Source organism: Anopheles gambiae, chromosome 2 (genome assembly GCF_943734735.2).
Source record: "Anopheles gambiae chromosome 2, idAnoGambNW_F1_1, whole genome shotgun sequence".
In the NCBI taxonomy this organism is placed as follows: Eukaryota; Metazoa; Arthropoda; class Insecta; order Diptera; family Culicidae; genus Anopheles; species Anopheles gambiae.
In genome coordinates, this window is record NC_064601.1 from 108,899,417 (window position 1) to 108,919,575 (window position 20,159).

At 47.7% G+C, this 20,159-nt stretch overlaps 4 protein-coding genes across 5 annotated transcripts; 2 read left to right on the top strand and 2 right to left on the bottom strand.

Moving 5' to 3' along the window:
• Positions 1 to 686: 686 nt before the first annotated feature.
• LOC133392100 (uncharacterized) lies at positions 687 to 3,124 on the bottom strand. 2 transcript variants are annotated; one of them, XM_061650591.1, is made up of 3 exons: positions 3,046 to 3,124; positions 2,595 to 2,969; positions 687 to 2,535 (listed from the first exon to the last, which is right to left on the bottom strand). In XM_061650591.1, the coding sequence occupies exons 2-3, from the start codon at positions 2,805 to 2,807 to the stop codon at positions 889 to 891; spliced, it is 1,860 nt and encodes a 619-aa protein (XP_061506575.1). In that variant the 5' UTR covers positions 2,808 to 2,969; positions 3,046 to 3,124; the 3' UTR covers positions 687 to 888. The 2 variants fall into 2 exon arrangements, with proteins under 2 accessions (XP_061506575.1, XP_061506576.1); XM_061650592.1 differs by having other exon boundaries at positions 2,595 to 2,964; positions 3,046 to 3,102.
• A 183-nt stretch (positions 3,125 to 3,307) lies between these two features.
• LOC3290270 (zinc finger protein 714) lies at positions 3,308 to 4,998 on the top strand. The gene is made up of 2 exons (XM_565268.3): positions 3,308 to 3,553; positions 3,612 to 4,998. The coding sequence occupies exons 1-2, from the start codon at positions 3,446 to 3,448 to the stop codon at positions 4,827 to 4,829; spliced, it is 1,326 nt and encodes a 441-aa protein (XP_565268.3). The 5' UTR covers positions 3,308 to 3,445; the 3' UTR covers positions 4,830 to 4,998.
• A 4,954-nt stretch (positions 4,999 to 9,952) lies between these two features.
• LOC1270156 (ice-structuring glycoprotein) lies at positions 9,953 to 11,345 on the top strand. Its single transcript, XM_308831.5, has one exon. It carries the CDS (start codon positions 10,075 to 10,077, stop codon positions 11,044 to 11,046), a length of 972 nt encoding a protein of 323 aa, XP_308831.5. The 5' UTR covers positions 9,953 to 10,074; the 3' UTR covers positions 11,047 to 11,345.
• A 777-nt stretch (positions 11,346 to 12,122) lies between these two features.
• Positions 12,123 to 20,074, bottom strand: LOC1270154 (citron Rho-interacting kinase). Its single transcript, XM_308829.5, has 5 exons — positions 19,569 to 20,074; positions 19,392 to 19,489; positions 17,266 to 19,304; positions 13,824 to 16,114; positions 12,123 to 13,755 (listed from the first exon to the last, which is right to left on the bottom strand). Exons 1-5 carry the CDS (start codon positions 19,825 to 19,827, stop codon positions 12,716 to 12,718), a joined length of 5,727 nt encoding a protein of 1,908 aa, XP_308829.5. The 5' UTR covers positions 19,828 to 20,074; the 3' UTR covers positions 12,123 to 12,715.
• Positions 20,075 to 20,159: the final 85 nt, after the last annotated feature.

Sequence of the window (20,159 nt, forward strand, 5' to 3'; positions counted from 1 at the left end):
TTTTTGTATTTAACCGTAGAATTGGCAACCAGATTTACACACGTAAGTTGGCAACCGACAGAAAGAGAAAAACATATTAATAATACTTACCGTAGCAATAGACGATGCGCAATCTCAGATTGCGCATATATTTATCTGTCAAACGGATCGGTTTGATATATTTATCTGTCAAAAAATATTTATATATCTCGGACATATAATCTTGAAAATTTATGCGCAATCTTGGCGCAATCTGAAATTGTATGGAAATGACGTTTATAGCTCAGGGTTGGCTACGCGAAATGACATATGTTTTGATAAAACGAATATATGCGCAATCTGAGATTGCGCATCGTGTATTAATACGGTTATATACTTATAAAATTCCCAAATGAATTGTGTTGAGGAAACTCACTTTTATTGACGATAGATGTGCAAATATTCGCCATCAAACGTGCCTATTTAATGATTTTGTCAGCTGTTGTGCTGCTCGAATGGTGCTCGAATGCTAGAGCTTAAACACTATAGTCTACAATCTTTTCCCGTTCTATAAAGGAAGTTAAATGTTCAGTGACTCGTAGTAATCTTTTCATTAAGTAAGCATCTGTTAGAGATATTTAATGGCATATGGCTATGGAACAGTCTGAAGAAAAAAAATACAGCAACCTGTTGCTGGCTGTCTATATAAAATGTTAACAACAGACTTGTTTTCAATTACAACGCACTGGCTGTATTTCTATCATTTATTTTCATACAAACTATAGCACGAATAATCTTTGTGATTTGCCATAGATCTCTTCATCGTCGCATAGCATACGGTAGTCAAATGTTGAGCCATATTTCAACAACTAGCTGTAGTACTGTATCGCGGGCATTTAGTGTTGTTCCGGTTTTCTTTTGTAACTCACTTCATTTACAACAACTATGTTCTGCTTCTAATGTTGTACCTATACCAATACCCGTTATTTCGTGGCTTTGTACTCCTAGCATGGCTCGTCGCTTTGCATTCTTCAGTTTAAGAATGAAATAATCCCGAACTGTGCATCCCAATAATCGCTTCCCATCCTTCGCACCCAGCCAGCCGAACAACTCTTGAACTTTCGAATACACCACAAAAGGTATTTTTCCGTTAATCCCTCGCCAGGTACAGGTTGCCAGGAATTTTCTATTGAAAAGAATGTCGAGCGATTTATTCATCAAGTGATCGGACCGCTCTTCACCCGTCTCGAACTGCAAGTAGTTTATCACCTGCTTCATATATTCCTCGTTTCGTAGTCGACGATTAAATTCGTCTAGCTCTGGCTCGCTGCTAACCTGCTTCAGATTGAACGTGCAGCCAGTGTGTGCTAAACAAAGCGGAACTACTCGCACCGACCCATCCGGTATACGTCGCTTGTGAGGCTGTTCGCCAGCGAAGGAAGCTGGCAGTATACCACCAGTTTGCTCTGTGCTTTCATCCTCTGATTCACTTTGCTGTTCATCGACAACCTTTCCTAACATTTGCTGGTTAGCTCGTCGCTTTGCATTTTTGCATTTAAGGCTAAAATAGTCACGCACTTTGCATCCTGGTAAGTTTACTCCGTACGTCGCGCCCAACCTACTGAACAGTTCTAGAATTTTCCTATACCCAGGAAGCGATACACTTTTGCGCCCTCGCCAGCCGCACTGTGTAAGGAATTGTCGGTTAAATAGAAGGTCCAACGATTTATTCATCAGGTGATCCGCCCTAGTTTCTCCTGTTTCGATCTGCAAGTAATTGATCACCTGCTTCATGAACGTTTCGTCTTCTAGCCGTTGATTAAATTCATTTAGGTCTGATACACTCTTCATTTGCTTCAGTTTGATCGAGTAATCGTGCGTTGGACAGTAATGAATCACTCGAGACGGTCCTGATTTTTTACGTCGTTTCTTGGGCTGTGGTCTGGAAAGAGGATCACGCGGTTGATCTTCACTGTCTTCTATTCCTTCAGCTGGCGGATCGATCTCAATTTCATCCTTCACTTCCAATTGTAACTCTATCCCAGCGTCTGGTTTTACCACGATTGAGTTTGCTGTTGTCTCCTTCAGTAGTGGGTCTATATCGGTATCAGATTTTATCTCAAGCGGGTTTGTTGTTTTTTCCATCGATTTTGGATCGTTCTCGGCATGAGATATTACCTCCATTGGGTAAGTTGCCTCTTCTTCCAGCTTGATGCCCGGTATTTCATCGATTACTTCGAACACAATCCCACAATCTTCGGCAGTTGACAGTGGGTCAGGTTGTTCACCTCGCACTTCATCTTCCTTTTCTATTTTTATCAACAAATCAGAATCAATCGGAACCTCCGGTTCCCCCGGTTCCTCGCGTGGAACGTTTTCTTGTGCCTTTTGGGTCGGGATCGGATTTTCTCTACACTCCACACCGTCATTATTTTGTACCGGACGTATTACATCCGGCAAGGTTGCCAACAGCTTGTTCTGATTGGCCAACACCTGACTGCTGAACACGTAAAATGTCTCCACCGTCTTTACGCATTCGGTGCACACATTCATCGGTAGCCCTATCTGGTTCACAATCTGAAATGAAAATGATTATTGCACCAATCAAATCGTGACAAAAGCATCATCCTACTTACCACGATGGGAAACACCTGCTTCATCATGGTAATTAGCGACTCGTCAATAATGGTTGTACATCTGTTCCCAAATTCAGTACCAAGGCAAAGCCTACAATTCGCAATGTAGCTCGTCGGAATGGCTCGAGCGTGACAATTAGACAAAGGAACAAGAGGCGGTGGAACATTTTTATCAAGATAAATTATACTTTTGCCACTCATTTCGCGTGTCATTTGCCTCAAGACAAGGGTGTAAAATATAACATATTTCGTAGAATTGTTGCCCTTTCCGGAACTTTCTGGAGTCGAGTACTAGGTGTCCTCGTTTATCAATGTTGCTTCAGACTAATGTCTTCTTGTACTCAGGTTGAATTTTCTCACAATAAAACGCCTGAACTGAAAGAAGAGCCATATTTTGTGGAAATTAAAAAAAATAATGGATAAAAAACCAAACCGAATCGAATTTGTTTACCTTCTCGCGCCTATTGGTAAATTCTGTTTTGATCACACGATTGACAGTTCTGTTGTGCCCCATTCGAGCAGTTGCCCAAAGAACAATCTGACCCCTTGGTAGCTACCGCTATAGCTCTTCTTTCTCTCTCTCTCTCTCTCTCTCTCTCTCTCTCTCTATCTCTCTCTCTTTCTCTCTCTTCAATCTTTCTATTCTTTCTCTTCGTTTGGCGTACGCAGAAGTATAAGGCAAAAGGAGACAGGAAATAGGGAAGGGAACCATATGGAGTCAAGTGCTGTAATCGAGCACTTTGTTTACATTTCTTTGCTGCGCTACACGTGCTACGTGAATTTCGCCGGTGATCTGCTTCTGTGTTTAATACGTTTGCTACAGAAGGAAGAAACTGGACAAACTAGCCATCATGGAGGAGAAATGTCGATTGTGTCTGAAAGAAGTGAAGCAAAAATGTATCACAGTTCTACCGCAAGACGAATTTCGCGAGATGATGGATGCCGTTTTCTGCTTCCCAGTAAGTTGCATCGTCCACTCTTGGCATGTGTGATGGCTAATGCTTGTTTTAATTACAGATAGTCTACAAAGAAGAGCTACCAAAGTATGTCTGCACCGAATGTTCCATCACGGTACGTAAGTTCTACAACTACACCCTGAAAGTGCAGAACACTCAATCTTACCTCGAACGGGAATGCAACGTTGCATCAAAATCATCAATTACAATCACGAAACTCGAACCGATAGGCAATTGTGATGAGGAGAATGATTGCAACGATGCTGATATGGAAGAATATCTCGATGAGGAGAGCAGTACGGATGAATCCTGGAAGCTTTCATCCAGCTGCACGACTGATGATCCACCGTACGTGGACGATTCAAGGGTACAGCTCCCCGCACAACATATTAAAAACATAGAGAGTAAAAACACGCCAGAAGAAAGCGATACGACAACAAACTGTTTCACGAAACGCTTGCGATCGCGTGACATCCAATGTGCCACGGATTCGCCATCCCTAAGCCGTCCCGATCTGCCGTACATCTGCCTGAAGTGCGATCTGAAACTTGCCACCAAAGCACAGCTCACCAAACACCGGCGTGTGCATCAGAAGAAAGAGTGTCCGGTGTGTAGTCGGCTGTTGCGGGTAGATAAAATAAAGGACCACTGTGCAAGGATGCATCCACACTACAAGCTGTTGGTAGCGAGTAGAGAGATTCGATGCGACAATTGTCTGGAACTGTTCGATACCGAAGCACAGCTGCACGATCATCTCAACCACGATCGGATGCAGCGCCTAGCATTGCCCGATGCCCGGCAAAACGAGATGGAAGATTCGGATGAGGCTGGCAGCACCGCCAAAGTTATAACGAAACATATCTTCCACTGCACCAAGCGGTACAAGTGCCGTAATTGTGAGGAAAAATTCTTGGATAAGGTACAGCTAGCGAAGCATCAGCGGCTTCACCGGACGGTTGATTGTCCAATATGTGGCAAAACCTGTCGCACAGACCGTATCAAGCCGCATATAGCAAAGCATCGTCCAAACAACGATGGACCAAACAAGAAGCTGTTCCATTGCACGGAGTGTAAGAAAATGTTTGCAAACGAGCTACAGCTAACGCTGCATTACAGGAGAATGCACAAGCAGCTGATTTGCCCGGTTTGTAAGGTAAGGGCCAGTTTCGCGCACGTTGAAAACCATTTGAAATTGCTGAAAGTAGAAGAATGTTCGGATGATTCTAACGATTTCCCAAACAACCTTTCGGAAGTGGATGTAACGGTAACGGAAAATTAGCGCCAACCGGTGCCGGATGACGTGCCTGAAACAACTCTATCACCGTTTTATTTGCTTCCAAAGGCAACGGTGCATTCACCACGGTCTCCAAGAATTTAGTAACGAACCAATCCGGTGCAATGTATATATGGAACCGTAGGAAAAAATCACTACATAGTAGAAAGTTTTACCACACATGTGTTCCATTTTGCTCATATTCCGAATGATCGCGAATTTCAAGAATATTAAATCAGAACTGTATCCTATGAAATCTAGCCACGATACAATCGATATTGTACATGTTTTATTAGTTGTATCCTTTTTCACAACACTTTATTTTGTTATGGGCATAATTGTCACTCTACCTGTAGGCTACATATTTTTTAAAGAAAATCACACTAAATTTGTGTGCTGAATATCCACACCGAATAAGTTAAATGTTCCAGCAATTGTTGAATGGGCAAATTCTTTAAGGTGCAATGTGTTGTAAGAAACGTTAAGGAACTTTTGCCTTTTTTGCTGAAATAACCATGAATACATCATTTTCTGAACAAATCAATTTCAGAACGATTTTTATCTGGTTTAAGCAAAGTTAATGTACCTATGCAAGGGTAAAATGCACCATAGCAACGGGTCAAAATGCACTAATACCACGTGAAAAACGAATCAATGCCTACTATAACAAAACTCAATTTAGTTTGTCTTCTAACTGGTGCACTTTGCCTCGATGCTGCTGGATGCATTTTGCCCCAGTGTACCATAGTTTAGAACATTTTTGATTTCGCGTTTCCGTACATGTAGAGCTGCATTGCTCTTAAGAGTAAAATGCACCATATTTTAGCTCGTGCTAACTACTTTTTTCGCCACTAAAATACGTTTTTCATAAGAAATCAAGAAAAACGCGTACATTTTGACCCAAAGGTCCGAACCTGTATTTGTGCACTAAAAGATACTCGCTTCAAACTCACCCATTGATTGGTTCGAACATATTAACAAGGAAGCTTAAACGTCTTTGTCCAAGCAACATGTTTTGACTACATTTATCAAGATCGATTCTTCCATCGATAAAAGGAAATGAAAACCAATTCATCATAACTGTTGCATTATAGCAACAGTGAGGAAAACGGAGACCGATGAGCATACAGAAAATTAATGATCTCGAATGATGCATTGAGACCGGTTTCTAGTTCAAGGATTGTTGCTGGATGCAGCAATTATTGCCGTTTTGCATAGTTTGCTTTCTTTGTCCTTAAAAGAAAAAGAATTCAATCGTATAAATTCCCCCAAGTACAGTGAAATAGGATTGTCCTTTGTTTTCTTCCATAAAGAAACGGGAATAACATATGCAGAACAAATTAAGCCGTTTTTGACCCCCCTCCGTTGAGGGTGGTGGTTTAAGCATTTATGATCTACAATCTGCCCCCAACCGTACTGCTGATGCCGTAAAGCAGTAAACGAATTGGTTAAAGAACGGATCACTCTTCAGTGGAACGGTTTTTCACACACATTTGCAACTAAATTATTGCCCGATAAGCCATAACTTCCAGAACGGGTAAATATCAACCACCTTGTGACTTCGAGTACTTGTTGCTCCCTACCCCTTAGCAATTCGTTGGCGAATTCAACCAACCTGTCGCGGCAAAATCCCTCCAAACTGCGATACGGGGTGACATTTTACATCTCTAGTATGCATTTTGAGGGAAGGGGGGGGGGGGGGGGGGATGGGAGGGATTGGGTGTGCACGGTCGACGCCCGAACCAAACCCGCACCGAAAAGGGGGAAGTGATTGTTGTCAGGCCGAACCGGGCAGGAACCAGGCGCGTGATGCGCGTTGAACGTGGTACTTGTTATTTTATCGTCCCGCTAAATAGAGCAGACTCTTTCCTTGCGCACGCGAAATGTTTGACAATTTCAAGGTAATCGTTAATACTTTGGTTTATGTTGGCTGTTTTTTTTTATTCCCCGGAGACCCTGAGTTTCATACATGATAGCAGCGCTTAAAATAATGAAGGGCTTCATGGCGAGTTTTAATATGCTCGTAAAACAAGTTAAAATCCCCTGCTTTTTAAAGGAAAGGTTAACAGGATCGAATCAAATTTAATCTTACAAACCAATAATTCAATTTCGCTAACATTGATCCACACATTGATCGGTCGATATACACTGCATGGGATAGAATTGCATGATTTATCGTGACTCATGGTTTTATATTCCTCTCAAGCGTTTATCGATAGTGAAAGATCGCCAACGTTAACGTTGGCGATCGAGCGGTCAATACACTCGCTGCGCGTGCTCAGTGACATATAAATTAATTAAGACGAACCGATTGGATGGAATGTTTCTTCTACAACGATCTTTCTGCACGATCAGCGTAATTTAATACGTTTCCTTTTGCGATGTAAAGAATTATCGCTGCTAGTAAAGGAGAGCAGCCAGGAATGGCAGAGCACTGGAAAACCACAAACTTTTAAATACACACATCTCCAGTCAGGTTTGTTCTTGTTGCTTGCTTGCTTGCTCCCTTGTGACCTTGGGATGTGGAGAGAATGCTGAACCTCCTGGATTAGTGATACAACCAGGAGGAAAAGAAAGAAGTGAAAATACAAATTTTGCTTCAAATCTGTTGCCGGCCAAATTAGCGCCAATAGTGAAACGTGACGACTGCTCATGTTCGTGTCAATTAGGCATCACTTACGCTAATTAAATTTTCGGAAATTCACTTTACATCGAGCGGACAATAAAGAACAATAGTAAAAACAACTCCCAGAGCAGCAAAGCTGCCTTCATATTTCGCTTTAAAATACATTAAGACGCTTTGTAAATCAAAAGACTTCAACGCTTGTAATGAAGCGAACCTTATGAACGCAGGCTGCCCGTTTTTTCATCCAAAGCGACAGCAATTTCTTATTTGTGTTGGATAAATTATTAACGTACACGCAATTATAGTCCCGAGCGGAACGTGGCATACACTGGCATGTATGAAATATTTGCGCCATTCATGCAACCACCGCGGTTTCATCACACATGGACACTGCCCGCTGCCCGAGCCCAAACTATTTCTCTGTTGGAAATATTACACCATTTGTACATATCCAATGGTCATCGGAATCGTGCCTCTGGGTTGTCTTTTGACGATCGTTTTCTGTGCGTTACACCAGCAGCACCAGAAGAATGTCCGCCCCGTGCTTTAAGAAGAACTATCCCGAAGGGCTTTAATTAATTGTCACGCTTTCGCACTTCCTCTCCGTTCCTTGAGAGGTGCGTCGTCGAGTTAACCCTTGCATTCACAAGATTAAACACTTTTAATGGCGATATTATGTTTACAACCATATTTTGATGGATTAGAAGAGTAGTACATGTTCAATTAAGCATCCGTTTGAATGGCTTTATACTACAAAACCACATTTCTAATCTCAATCCATATGCTATTTCACCTTCAAGGGTTATTAACGCATCTTGCTACTGTACCACCATGCAAATTACAATACTTTTTATGGCACCTTCAGGAGCATAAAAACCCCCCGACCACCGCCTGCATTACCATAATCGCAGCTATGTTGGGAGGATCGCGATCGCGGGAGATGTACCTTTACACCTTCCGTTTCGCGGCATGTCCTTATACCTTCGTGTTGTGCGATCGCGTTCTGATCGACAAAGACTTCCGCATATTAAAAAGGGCGAAGAACACACGCAGACTCCCGGGAACGAGCAAAAAAAAGGCGAACGGATGGTACGCGATCATCATGGCCGGGACCGGGCCTGGGCTCCGGGGCCGGGCGGCTTTTTTCTTTCACTTTCAACCACACTACACGCGCATCACCAATGGTCGCGAGGGGTTTTAGCATGCCATGATCTTGACCTTTGCTGCCGTTCCGACGCATGCTATGTTGGGCATGGTTCAGGCAGGAAAAGTTTAAAGAGATCGCATGACGCGCAAAGGGGAAAAATTAAAAATTGAAAACAAAACAATTTTAATTGGCAGTATATGATAAATGGGGGAAAAAAGCAAGCAAACACAACCATAAAACTGGAAAATGATGCCACACAATCGATTGGTTTGGTAATTTGTGTATAGAAAAGACAAAAGAATAACTAATTAACAGATGCGAGATGGTTAACTTTCTTATATAAAATTGCAAACATTTGCACATTAATCTTTAGACAAAAAAAGAAGGAAATATCAATAATAAAGAAATTAATAAATGGCAATTGATATCAAAATTATATAAATAAATAATAAGAAAAATAAACAAATCAATAAATCAATAATTAAAGGAATAAATAAATCAATAAATGAATAAATAAACAAAATAAATATATAAATAAATAAATAAATAAATGATAGCTGACAACAAAATTGCATAAATAGAAAAACTATAATTGAAAATTATTTAAAAGAAATAAGATATAAAAGGAGCAAAATTCATCATCATCAAGAAATGGTAGAAATAAATAATTTGTTCACCAAAACCGTTAGTAAAATATAACAACAAAATATTCCTGTAAGCAGACTTTTTGTTTCTAAAAATCCCCGCCCTTAAGCACACATGGAAGAATTCCCTTTCCTTTCCTGCGCTGCTCTGCTTTCGGTGCGGTTCAAAATTCCCTTTCGCGAGGCGGATGGTGGCAAGGATGCCCCCAGCTGCCCAATGTCAAGTGCTGATAATGAAAGTGAATGTTGCCGCCGCTGGGAGCCGGTCACGAAAGCACGGAAAGCACAAAGAAATCCAACAACCTGTAACCGCGTGCGTAATGACGCCAAAAACAATTGGCGTTGAAACGAAACGCAGCAGCAGCAGCAGCAGCAGCCACAACGACGCGATCGGCATCCCCGTATCTGTCGCAAGGTCAGATACAACGATCGTCTGCGCGCACGGGAAGCAACGGCAAAGAACCGGTTCCGAAACATCTTCTTCCCCAGCAAGTCCCTCGGGAAACTGTGGCGGACTAGAAGGGCAAACCCGTCCCAAGGAGGGGAGCAGGGCGGATACCAGGGCGGAGGCGAAGGGACACAATGATCACAAACCCGATCGATGACCAGCACCGAACAATCCGATCCGGGAAACGCCGAACATGTGTGGCCACCCTAAAGCCACCGCAATGCGGTTGGGTGGCCCCGAGCGTATAAAAACGGACCCCAATTAACCGGACCAGCATCAATCGTGTTCTGTCCTCCGAGTCGAGCGAGTACTGAGTGGAATCCAATCCTCCAGCAGCGCTTTCGAACTTTTGTGTTCTCAACAACAACCAAAACCCCGTATCAAATATGAAGCTGTTCGTCGTAGTGTCGTCCCTGCTGGCCGTTGCCACTGCTGCGCCATCGGCCACGCTGTACGCAGCGTACGCCCATCAGCCGGCGCTGTACGCTGCCGCTGCGCCGCTGGCCCCCGCCACGTACATTGCGGCCGGGCCGGCCGAACTGCACAGCCAGTACCACGCCCAGGACGAGCTCGGCCAATACTCGTATGGATACAACGGAGGACTGTCGGCCAAGGCGGAGTCCAAGTCGTTCGATGGCATCACCCGCGGTTCCTACAGCTATCTGGATGCGGAGAACAAGCTCCAGACCGTCGCCTACACCGCCGACGCACTGAACGGATTCCGGGTGGCCGCTTCCAACCTGCCGGTCGCACCGGTGGAAACTCGTACCGCGCCCGAACCGGTCCAGGACACGCCCGAGGTCGCCGCCGCCAAGGCCGACCATATGGCCGCGATCGAGGAGGCCAAGCTGCGTAACGCCGCCGCCGAGAAGGAGGATGCTGCTGCTGCTGCCGCCGCCGACGCTGCCGCTGCCGATTCTACCGCCATCATTGCCGCCGCACCGGCCCCGGCTGCCGCTCCGGCTCTCCCGCTTCCGGTTGCCACGTACGCGGCTGCCGCGCCCGCCTCGTTCGCTTACTCGACCCACTCGATCGCGCAACCGATCGCGTCCTATGCCACCTACGCCGCCCCGGCCGCCATCGAGCTGAAGGCTCCCGCCTCCTTCGCGTACTCGACCTACACCGCCGCCGCCCCGCTCGCTTACGCCCAGTACGCTGCCGCTCCCGCTTACGCCACCCTGCCGGTCGCTCAGTACGCCACCTACCAGGCCCCGGCCATCGCGTTCGCTGCCCGCTCGCAGCCCGTCGACATTGCTGCCGAGCTGCCCGAGCCGGTGCAGGATACGCCCGAGGTCGCCAAGGCCAAGGAGGAGCATCTGAAGGCCGTCGCCGAAGCGAAGGCGCGCAGCCTACAGTAAGCTGATCCATCCCCTTCTTACCCGATCTACCCCGACAATAACCCCCGAACCACAAGGATTACAAGGAACTGATAGCAACGAGAAGTCCACGACGAGTGATGATTGTTATATGCCAGTAGTAGACGATACTATGTACAGAACAAAAAAACAGGTGAACGCGTGTGTGTGTAGTCAGCAAAAGCAAAAAAGCGATGATTGAAGTGAGAGTTTTAAAAAATTAATAAAAAAAAACCAACGTGTGCACAGTACCAACTCTCCAAGTCGAGGCGCACAGGAGGTGAAAAAACCTTGCAAATTAACACGCGCGCGTATTCCTTTTTTGCCTTTTTTTACATCCGATTTCAACCACTACGGAGGGGAGAAAGGTGCAATTCTTGCAATCACCTATGATATTTAAAAATGAATTGATAGTGCCTACTATCAGTACCGGTTTTAAAAAGCAACATTTAAACGATCGGGTGATCATATGGAACTGATCATTAATAATGGAACTAGTGATGGGTAATGTTGGCAAAAATCCAGAAACAAACCCTATTCCGACTCCGATAATTTCGGAACCGACTCCGTTAGGTAGGTACACCCAGCATTATCCGGAGTTGTTTGGAGATCTTTCAGAGTCGGAGTCGTCCGGAGTCGGCTGGAGTCGTTCGAGGTCGTCCGGAGTCGGCCTTCGAAACAAAGGGCTATACACGCAGTGCACGCGCAAAGTGAAAGACAAGCAAACACAATTAAATGAAATGCCTGATGATCTCAAGCACATTGCACCGGACGGCTCCGATTCCGGTTCACTCCGATCGACTCTGGACGACTCCGAATGACTTCGGCTCCAGTCGACTCCGGCCGACTCCGAACGATTCCGGACGACTCCGAACGACTCCAAACGACTCCGGGCGGAACTAGAGGTTCGGATTTTGTCGGAATCGGACTAACAACAGCCGGAGTCGGTTCGGAGTTGTGGGCACATCACTAAAGGGAACGAGGTAAAAACCAATTTATAACAGTTGGATTCCAATTGGTTATTAAACCAATCCAATTTTAAAAGATTCTCCTTTGATTTCGACCAATACTACAGTCAATTTACGATAAACGTGATTCTCTTTATTTGTCTGTTTTCCATTCCATTCGTAAAGGGGAATACTTTGTTAAGTTAAATGCATATTCTACGCTTTTTTTCATATTTATTTTAAACTAATCTTAATGATTCGTTCGCTCCTTTTGAGCGAAATTTTTCACCTTCCTTTCAATAACAATAACCAATCTTGAACTTTTTTAAATTATGATGAAACGAGGGGCAAGCTATACATGTGAATTCTTACTGCAAAAAAGGTAATATAATTGGCAATTAATGTATTCGTTTTCACTACAAAAAACAGAGATGTAGAAAAATCGAAGTACAGCTCGATAAGCTTTTAAAGTTCAGTCAGCTTTCAAAGTTTGCAAGCGCTGTATAGCAGCTAGTCATAGGGAATACATTTATTAGATGAAATCCACGAAAATAAACGAAGAAGAAAAGGGATAAAAAACTAACAATTTGTGAAAGCGCATTCCTAGACAAAGAAGTGTTTGAAAAACTCGATGTTGGAGACGGTGGCAATGAAACTCCAACTCGTGAGAGTGAACCTCCTTTCAACTAGCTTAACTCTCCCTCTGTCGTCAACACTCCATATTATCAAACACCTTGCCCAAGGGTGGATAGCGAATCTTGGCTCTGCCCTACGCCCGTTGCCAAACTCGAGAGCGTCTCCAGCGACTGGCTAAAGCCTACCGTCCGCAGCGCTTTCAGCCCATCGAGCAGCACAATTTCCTGCTCCCGATCCGGGCCACACTCGCACGCAACGTAGATCGAAGTGCGGGCAAACTGGAGCGGTGCCAGCAGGCGCGGTGACTCCCGCAAGCTAATGAACGCTCGCCGCTCATCGTCCGCGTGCGACTGTCGGCAGGCCAGCTCCTTCGTGTACGATTTGCTGATGTACATTACCTGCACACAGTCGGCGTGCGCAACGAACAGGCACGATTCGCGGTAGTAAAACTCCACCGGGTCCTGCAGCCAGTTCAGATTGTCGGGGCGCGACCGCCAGCCGGAATCGTCCACGAAGATGCCCACCTCCCGGTAGCACAGCAGAAACTCCTGGCTGTTGATGCGGAACGCCGCCAGCGGGGCACAGTTGCGCATGTCGGCCAACGTTTTGTCCGACATGTCGAGGAACTCTTCCGCCGCGTACGTGCGCAGATCGATCTCGAAAAATTTGTCCGACCCAACGATGGCCGTATCCTTCGTGAACAGTACGGTTGACACGGGCAGTATTGTGTCGAGGCCGCGGACCGGCTTGAACCGCCCTGCCTGTCCATCGAACTTCAGAATCACGATGCGCGACGAGGTGGCCGCAATGGCGATCGCGTCCGAAAGCTTCCCACCCGCCGGTATGTCCTCCATCATGCGCACAATGTGCCACGGTTCGCTGTGCGTACGGTTCGCGATCGACAGGTCGAGCACAAACGATTCCAGCTTCGGCTGCAGACAGGCGGAGGCTTGCGCACGGCTCTGCAGATGGCGCAGATCGCACTGGTAGAGATATTCGCCCTCCGAACCGATCAGTATTGCTTTCGGGATCGCGTGCGACACGGCAAACGAGCGCACGTTCGAGATGCCGCGGATGTGCACGACCTCACCCGTATCCATGTGGTAGGAGTATAGTCCCGTATCACAACCTGCAAGATAAGATGCAGAATCGTTTTTGAAAACAGTTATGTTGTTAAAAGACATTCATTTCTCTTACCTAAAAGTACGACCGATTCGCTCACTTCGTAGATATCGTTCACGTACAGCTTCGGTTCGAGCCGTTTCGTTTTGAACAGCAAATCTCCCACGTACCGATCCTCCTCCGCCTTCTCCTCCGCACTGGTCATCGAAAATGCTGGGCTCCTGCGTCCTCCTCCTTGGGTCGGCGCCACCGATTCAGCGTCCGTCTCTTCATCATCCCCGAGACCGAGCTCTTCGGCAAAATCGTCCAACGATTCGTTCGTTTTACCATCATCGCCGCACCCGTTGACTCCGCTTCGACGCGTCGGCTCACCACAACCACCCGTCACCGACGAGCGACACTTCTGGTGCGCGGCAATACTGCACTCGGAACACTTCCAGTAGGGATGGCCGGCCAGCACAAGACGATCGCAGCCCGCACACAGTATGGTCGGATGTTTGGAGGCGGAGGACGAGCTTACGATCGTCATGTCAAAGGTATGCGCTTTCCCAGCAGCACCGGTAGCGTTCCGTTTGCCCGCTGCCGAAGTCGTACGTCGACGTGCTCCGTGCTGTTCGGCCACCTGCGTTCGCTTCTCCCTGAGATCCTCGGTTGCCTCCGATAGCGTCGCCATCTCCATCGCCAGTCGGCGCCCTTCCTTGCTAACGTTTCGCTCTGTCTCGACGTTTGCATCGTCCTTGCGTTGCTTTTTCTGCATCGTGTTGCCCTTTTCCGCCACGATCAGATCCGTCTTGGCGCGCAGCAACTGTTCCTTTAGCTGGCTGGTGCGTGCACGCTCCTTCTGCAGCTCGTCCTGCAGCTTCTTGTAGCTGGTGGTCGATTCTACTGGTACACCGCCGGCGGCACCAACATTTGGCACCACATTTTCCTTCCTGTCCTGGCAGGACGCCGAGGAGGAGGAGGAGGTGCCAAAGATCAGGCCGGCCAACGTTTTCTTCTTCCGATGCGCGTTGCACTCCTCCACCTTCGCCTGCAAGTAGTCGATCAGCTTCTTGTGCTGGGCGAGCGTCGCCTCGCTCTTGATGTCCCGCTCGGTGTAGAACGTTTTCTGCTCCTGCAGCACCCGCTTCACGTGCTCCAGCTCGGCCGTCAGCTGTTCGATCACGTTCTGCTGCTCGCGCATCTCGTTGCCCTGCTTGGTGATGTGTTCCTTCGCCAGGAACAGGTCCGTCAGTATGCGTGCGTTCTCCTCCTTCAGGATGTAATGCTCCTGCTCGTAGTTGGCGACCACCTTTTGCAGGTTCTCCGCATCGTGATTCAGCAGCTCGATGCGCTCCTGCACCTCGTACAGGTGGCTCGTCTTCTCGATCAGCTCCTGCTGCTGCTCCACCATCTGGCGCTGCAGCTCCTCGAACTTCTTGCGCAGCTCTTCGTACTCGGCCAGCAGATGGTTCGTCTTCGATTCGCTCAACGTTTTGCCGGACCGTTCCGCCTGCAGCTCCTGCCTAACGCGCTCGATGTCGTGGTCCTTCTCGCTGAGCCGCCTGCGCAGCGTCTCCATTTGCTCGCCACACTCCCGGTTGCGCTTCGACTCCTTCTCCAGCAGCATCTCCATTTCGGTCAGCTGCGTCTCCGTGATGCTGCACGCACCCTTCAGCATGTTAAAGTTCTTCGTAACCGCGGCCAACCGCTGCTCGAGACTCTCGCTCGCTTCCGTCGCATCCGCCAGCTCGTCCTGTGCTTCGCGCAGCTCCTTGGCGTAGCGCCCGTTCTCGACCGTCAGCAGTTTGACGCGATCGTTCAACTGCTGCTGCTTCTGCTGGCTTTCCTTTAGCTTTTCCTCGAGCATTTGCGCCCTGGCCAGACACTCGATCAGCTCCGTCTTCTCAGCCAGCCGGTCCTTTTCCGAGCTGCTCCACAGTTCGCGCTCCTTCCTGAGCTCATCCTTCAGCACCGACAGGTCCGCGCGCAGATCTTCGATCTGTTTGTCCCTGTTGGCGATCGTTTCCTGCTGCTGCTTCATCTTAAACTCCAGCTCTTCCTTCTCGTGGCGGACGCGCGTCACCCGATCGTCCGACTGTTCGATGCGCCGGGTCAGGATGCTCTTCTCGCCCCGCAGCGCGTCCAGCTCCTTCTCCAGCTTCCACAGCGAAAGGTTGGCGGTGCGCGCCGACTGCTTGTCCAGTATGGCCTGCTCGCGGATGGCCGACAGCTTATCTTCCAAGCATTCCTTCTGCTTCTCGAGCAACGTCTCAGCACCGGACAATCCTGTTCCACTTGCCTTCAGCTGCGCTATTACCTTCTCCAGCCGGTCGACCACCTCCTCTAGATTTTCGGCCCGTTTGCGCTGCTCATTTTCACCTTCTCTGTACGGAGTGAACGGGGCGAGGCGAAACAGAACAGATGTGCAAAAAAATGGGGAAAAGAAGAAAAAAGAAAACAATCCAGACGGTATTCCGATTATTAGCAGGCGAGCAAGCGGCGTGTGAGAATAAATGTTATGTGTGACCCCTTGCTTTCAGAACAGTAGTCATAACGGGTTTCATCCTACAGTTGGCAAAGCACGTGTAGAGAAGAGCGCAATTTGCATACCAACATGAGCACGCAAATACACACACACACACGCGCGCGCATATACAAAGATGGCGCAAACGACGGGATCAACAAGGTAGAGAGAATGGATGGCTGAGATTTCTATACATGGTTATTGCTTGTTTCAATTCCATATCTTCCCAATCGGCACAATTATACGCAGCAACAGATTAACCATAATTATCTATTCTACCCAATCAGATGTGTTGATTGCGAGAGGATGATGCCGACAAGACAAGCATAGTAAAATTGGATTTGTTTTAAGACAAAAATGAAATTCACAAAATAGCTACAAAGTATGGCCAAAAGCGGAATACCTTAATATCATATTCCCTGTGCTATTATTATAGTAAAACATATTAAAAAAGGTCACCAGTTTCAAACAAATCTTCTTGACACACGCAATACGACATTTGCGGGAAGCAACCAAAGAAACCTACTAAGATATTTTCCATCACTCCTCATGGCATGCTGTAATTGGATGCCGGCAACACTCCTCTACTCATGTGCTTTTTTAAGTCATTTTAGCGACATTGCAACTAATAGAGTTCAAAACAAATTTTATTCATTTCATCCCTTGTACTACAAAAGTTTGCACACAAAATAATCCATATCACAGTTCACTTTTATAATAATAAAAAATAATAACAGAAAAAAACTATAGATGGCATCTTTTAAATCCATAAGAAAGTTGCCCCTGCTCACTAGACATGGGCTTGAGTAACACCATTGTTCAAACGGTACAACGGAACCTCAAAGTACTTTGCTCTACGGGGAGATAAGAAACAAAACAAACAAACAAACAATTACCCACTAAACTTTACTACTTTGAAACTATGTAAAAAGGCAACTAGAATGTAGCTAGAAGACATGTTAACTACTCTTAAACATTGTTGTCATAAAATAAAATCAAACTCAAACTTACCTCGCTCTGATCAGATCGTTGCGCAGCTGCGCTTCCACGCTCGGCCCCGAAATGATGGTCGTCATGTCGTGCAGGCTAGAGTTGGCACTGCGGAACTCCTGCTCGTACACCAGCGAGCTGCGGCGGCTGCTGTCCACGCTGCTGATCACCGACACCGACGTGATCTTCTCCTCCTGCAGCTTGCTGATCTCGCTGCGCAGATGGTCGTTCTTCTTCTGCATCTCTTCGCTCATCTTTTCCGAAAACTGTTTCGCTTCGCGCAGCATGTTGTTTTCCTCCAGCTGCATCGTCATCCGGCGCTTGATGTTATCCACCAGCTTCTGTTCCCGCTCCGCCACAAACTTCACGTTCGACTCTTCCTCCTGCAGCCGGTCGCGCAGCTCGCGCACCTCCGCCTCCAGCCCGGCCCGCTGCTCCTTCTCCGCCTTCCATTTCGTCTTCAGCTCCGCTATCTTGGCGTCGTACGTCGCCATCAGCTCCTGCTGGCTGCGGTCGAGATTTTCCTTGTCCGCCATCAGCTTGTCCTTGGACTTTTTCAGCAGCTCTTTGTAGTTTTCCACCGACGCCTGCAGATGCTGACACTCGTCCAGCCGCGCCATCAGCTCGGTGGACAGCTCGCGCAGCTTATCGTTGGCGCCGGCCAGTTCCGTCTTCTTTTCCGCCAGCTGTCGCTCGTACGCCTGGTCCGAGGCCTGCTTTGCTTTTTCCCACTTTTTGTACGTCTGCTTCACGACATCGGCGATCGTGGCGTCGTTCTTGAGACGCTCTTCCTTTTCGATCTTCAAACCGTTGCGCAACGTTTTGTTCTCCGTCCGGGTGGCGGCCAGTTCGGCCGTTTTCTCCTTCAGCAGCTCCTTCATGCGCTCGAGCTCTTTCTTCGTTTCGTCCAGTATCTTGCTGTGCGCCGTTATGGAGACAATCTTACGATCCCGCTCGAGCACGTCCTTCTGCAGCCGATGGATTTCGCCGCTATGCTCTTTCAAGCGACGCTCCTGCTCCTTCACCTTTGCTGCCAGCCGGGCTGCCTTCATGTGTTCGTCCGTATCGCGATACACCGCGGTTGAGTCCGGCTCTTCGTACACGTAACTGTAGCCCAGGTAGGGCAGATCGTGTCCGGAGAATTCGTTCATCCGAGCAATGTTGTACGTCGGCTTCCGGCCAAGCATTGCCTTACGTTTGGCCGTTTTGTCCACGTCGTCAAAGTTGGACGTATCGTCATCGCTGCTGACGGTTGGTATGATCGGTGGAATCATGTACCGCAAACGGTCCCAGTTCAGATCACGGAAGAACGGATGCCGCACTATCTCCGGGTACGAGATACGGTTGGACACGTTCGTGACCAGCCGATCGAGCAAATCCCGATAGCTCGTTGAGATGGAAACGTGCGCCGGAAAGGTTAGCTTCCTACCTTTACGCCCCTCGCAATGTTCCAGTATCTTCGAGTAGGTTTCGTTCACGTTCACCCCATGGAAGGGCGTTTGCTCGGTTATGAACTCGTAGCCGATGATGCCCATCGACCAGAAGTCGCAGGTGACGTCGTGTTTCGCACTGTTCACGGTGCGGCTAATGGTCGACAGGGTTTGCAGCAGCTCGGGCGCAATGTAGTCCGGCGTGCCGACGGGCATCGGGCTCGATACGCTTCCATCGTCGTTGATGGCGGTCGCGTTTCCGAAATCCGCCAGCTTCAGATGCCCGAAACGATCGAGCAAAATGTTCTCCGGCTTAATGTCTCGGTGCACGTACCCCAGCGTGTGCAGGCTGTGCAGCGCGGCAGTCAGTTCGGCCAGGTAGAACTGTGCGAGCTCTTCGTCGAACACACCGACGCGTATCATTAGGCTCAGCAAATCGCCCCCGGGTAGAAACTCCATCACCAGATACAGACTGTGCGAGTCTTGGAACGCGTACTGAAGCGGCGTAATCCAGTCGGAACGACGCGTAGCCATAATGTCCCGCTCGGTTCGTACCTGCGTCGACGAGACTGCCTCCTTCATCATCTTCTTCATCGCGTACAGCTGCTTTGTGTGTCGTTCGGCCACAAGCTAATGGAAGGAATGAACGAACAAAAGGAAGGTTACTAGGATTAGCCAAGGGGAGTCATCATATGGCTGCATTTTCCCTCAACTTACATGAACTTCCCCGAAGTAACCTTTGCCGATGAGACATTTTACATCGAAATCATGCACGTTCACTCGCCTCTCTCGCGTTTCCTGTATGATTGGACGATCTGCAGCATGATGAAATAACGAAAATAGCAATAAAAGCGTTAATAAAACGTTCGCGCTGCGCACGTTCACTTTACTTACATTTCGTGACAAAGTCAGCGATGTTCTTGTCCTTTTTCTTGATTGCATCTTTGCTGCATTCGTCGTACAGCACAAGCAACGAATCCAGCAGCCCTTCCCGACTGAGCGCAACTTCCAGAAGGGCACCATCCGCTGCATCCTTCCTTTCGTGGGACGAGGCGTCCGCCCCCGCTCCACCATTCGAGCGACCCAGAATCAAATCATTGAGACGCGCCGTCCGCACGGCTATCGTTTTTGGTTCCTTCTCAAACTTGGACATCTTGAAACGATCTTGTCCCAGTCAGCCAGTAAGCAAGTGTAAAAATATACCCAAAAAAGCTAAAGTATACCCCGTTAAACTTTTATCGAGCGAGTCTCCAGCTCGGCTTACAACTGTTCACACATTTTACAGCCGGCGCGGATAATTAGCGCGTAGAAAACTTTATCCTTGCTCAGCACCACACTCACTCACGACGCGCTGATGTTTACCCGTTGTGTCGCTTCGGTTTTTCAGACTCCGAAAAACCGTTGGCTTTGCTGGGCAGTGCTGCCAGAGAGCGAGAGCGCGCCTTTTTCATCAACTGTCAAACACGCTGTCAAAGCTGAAATCGA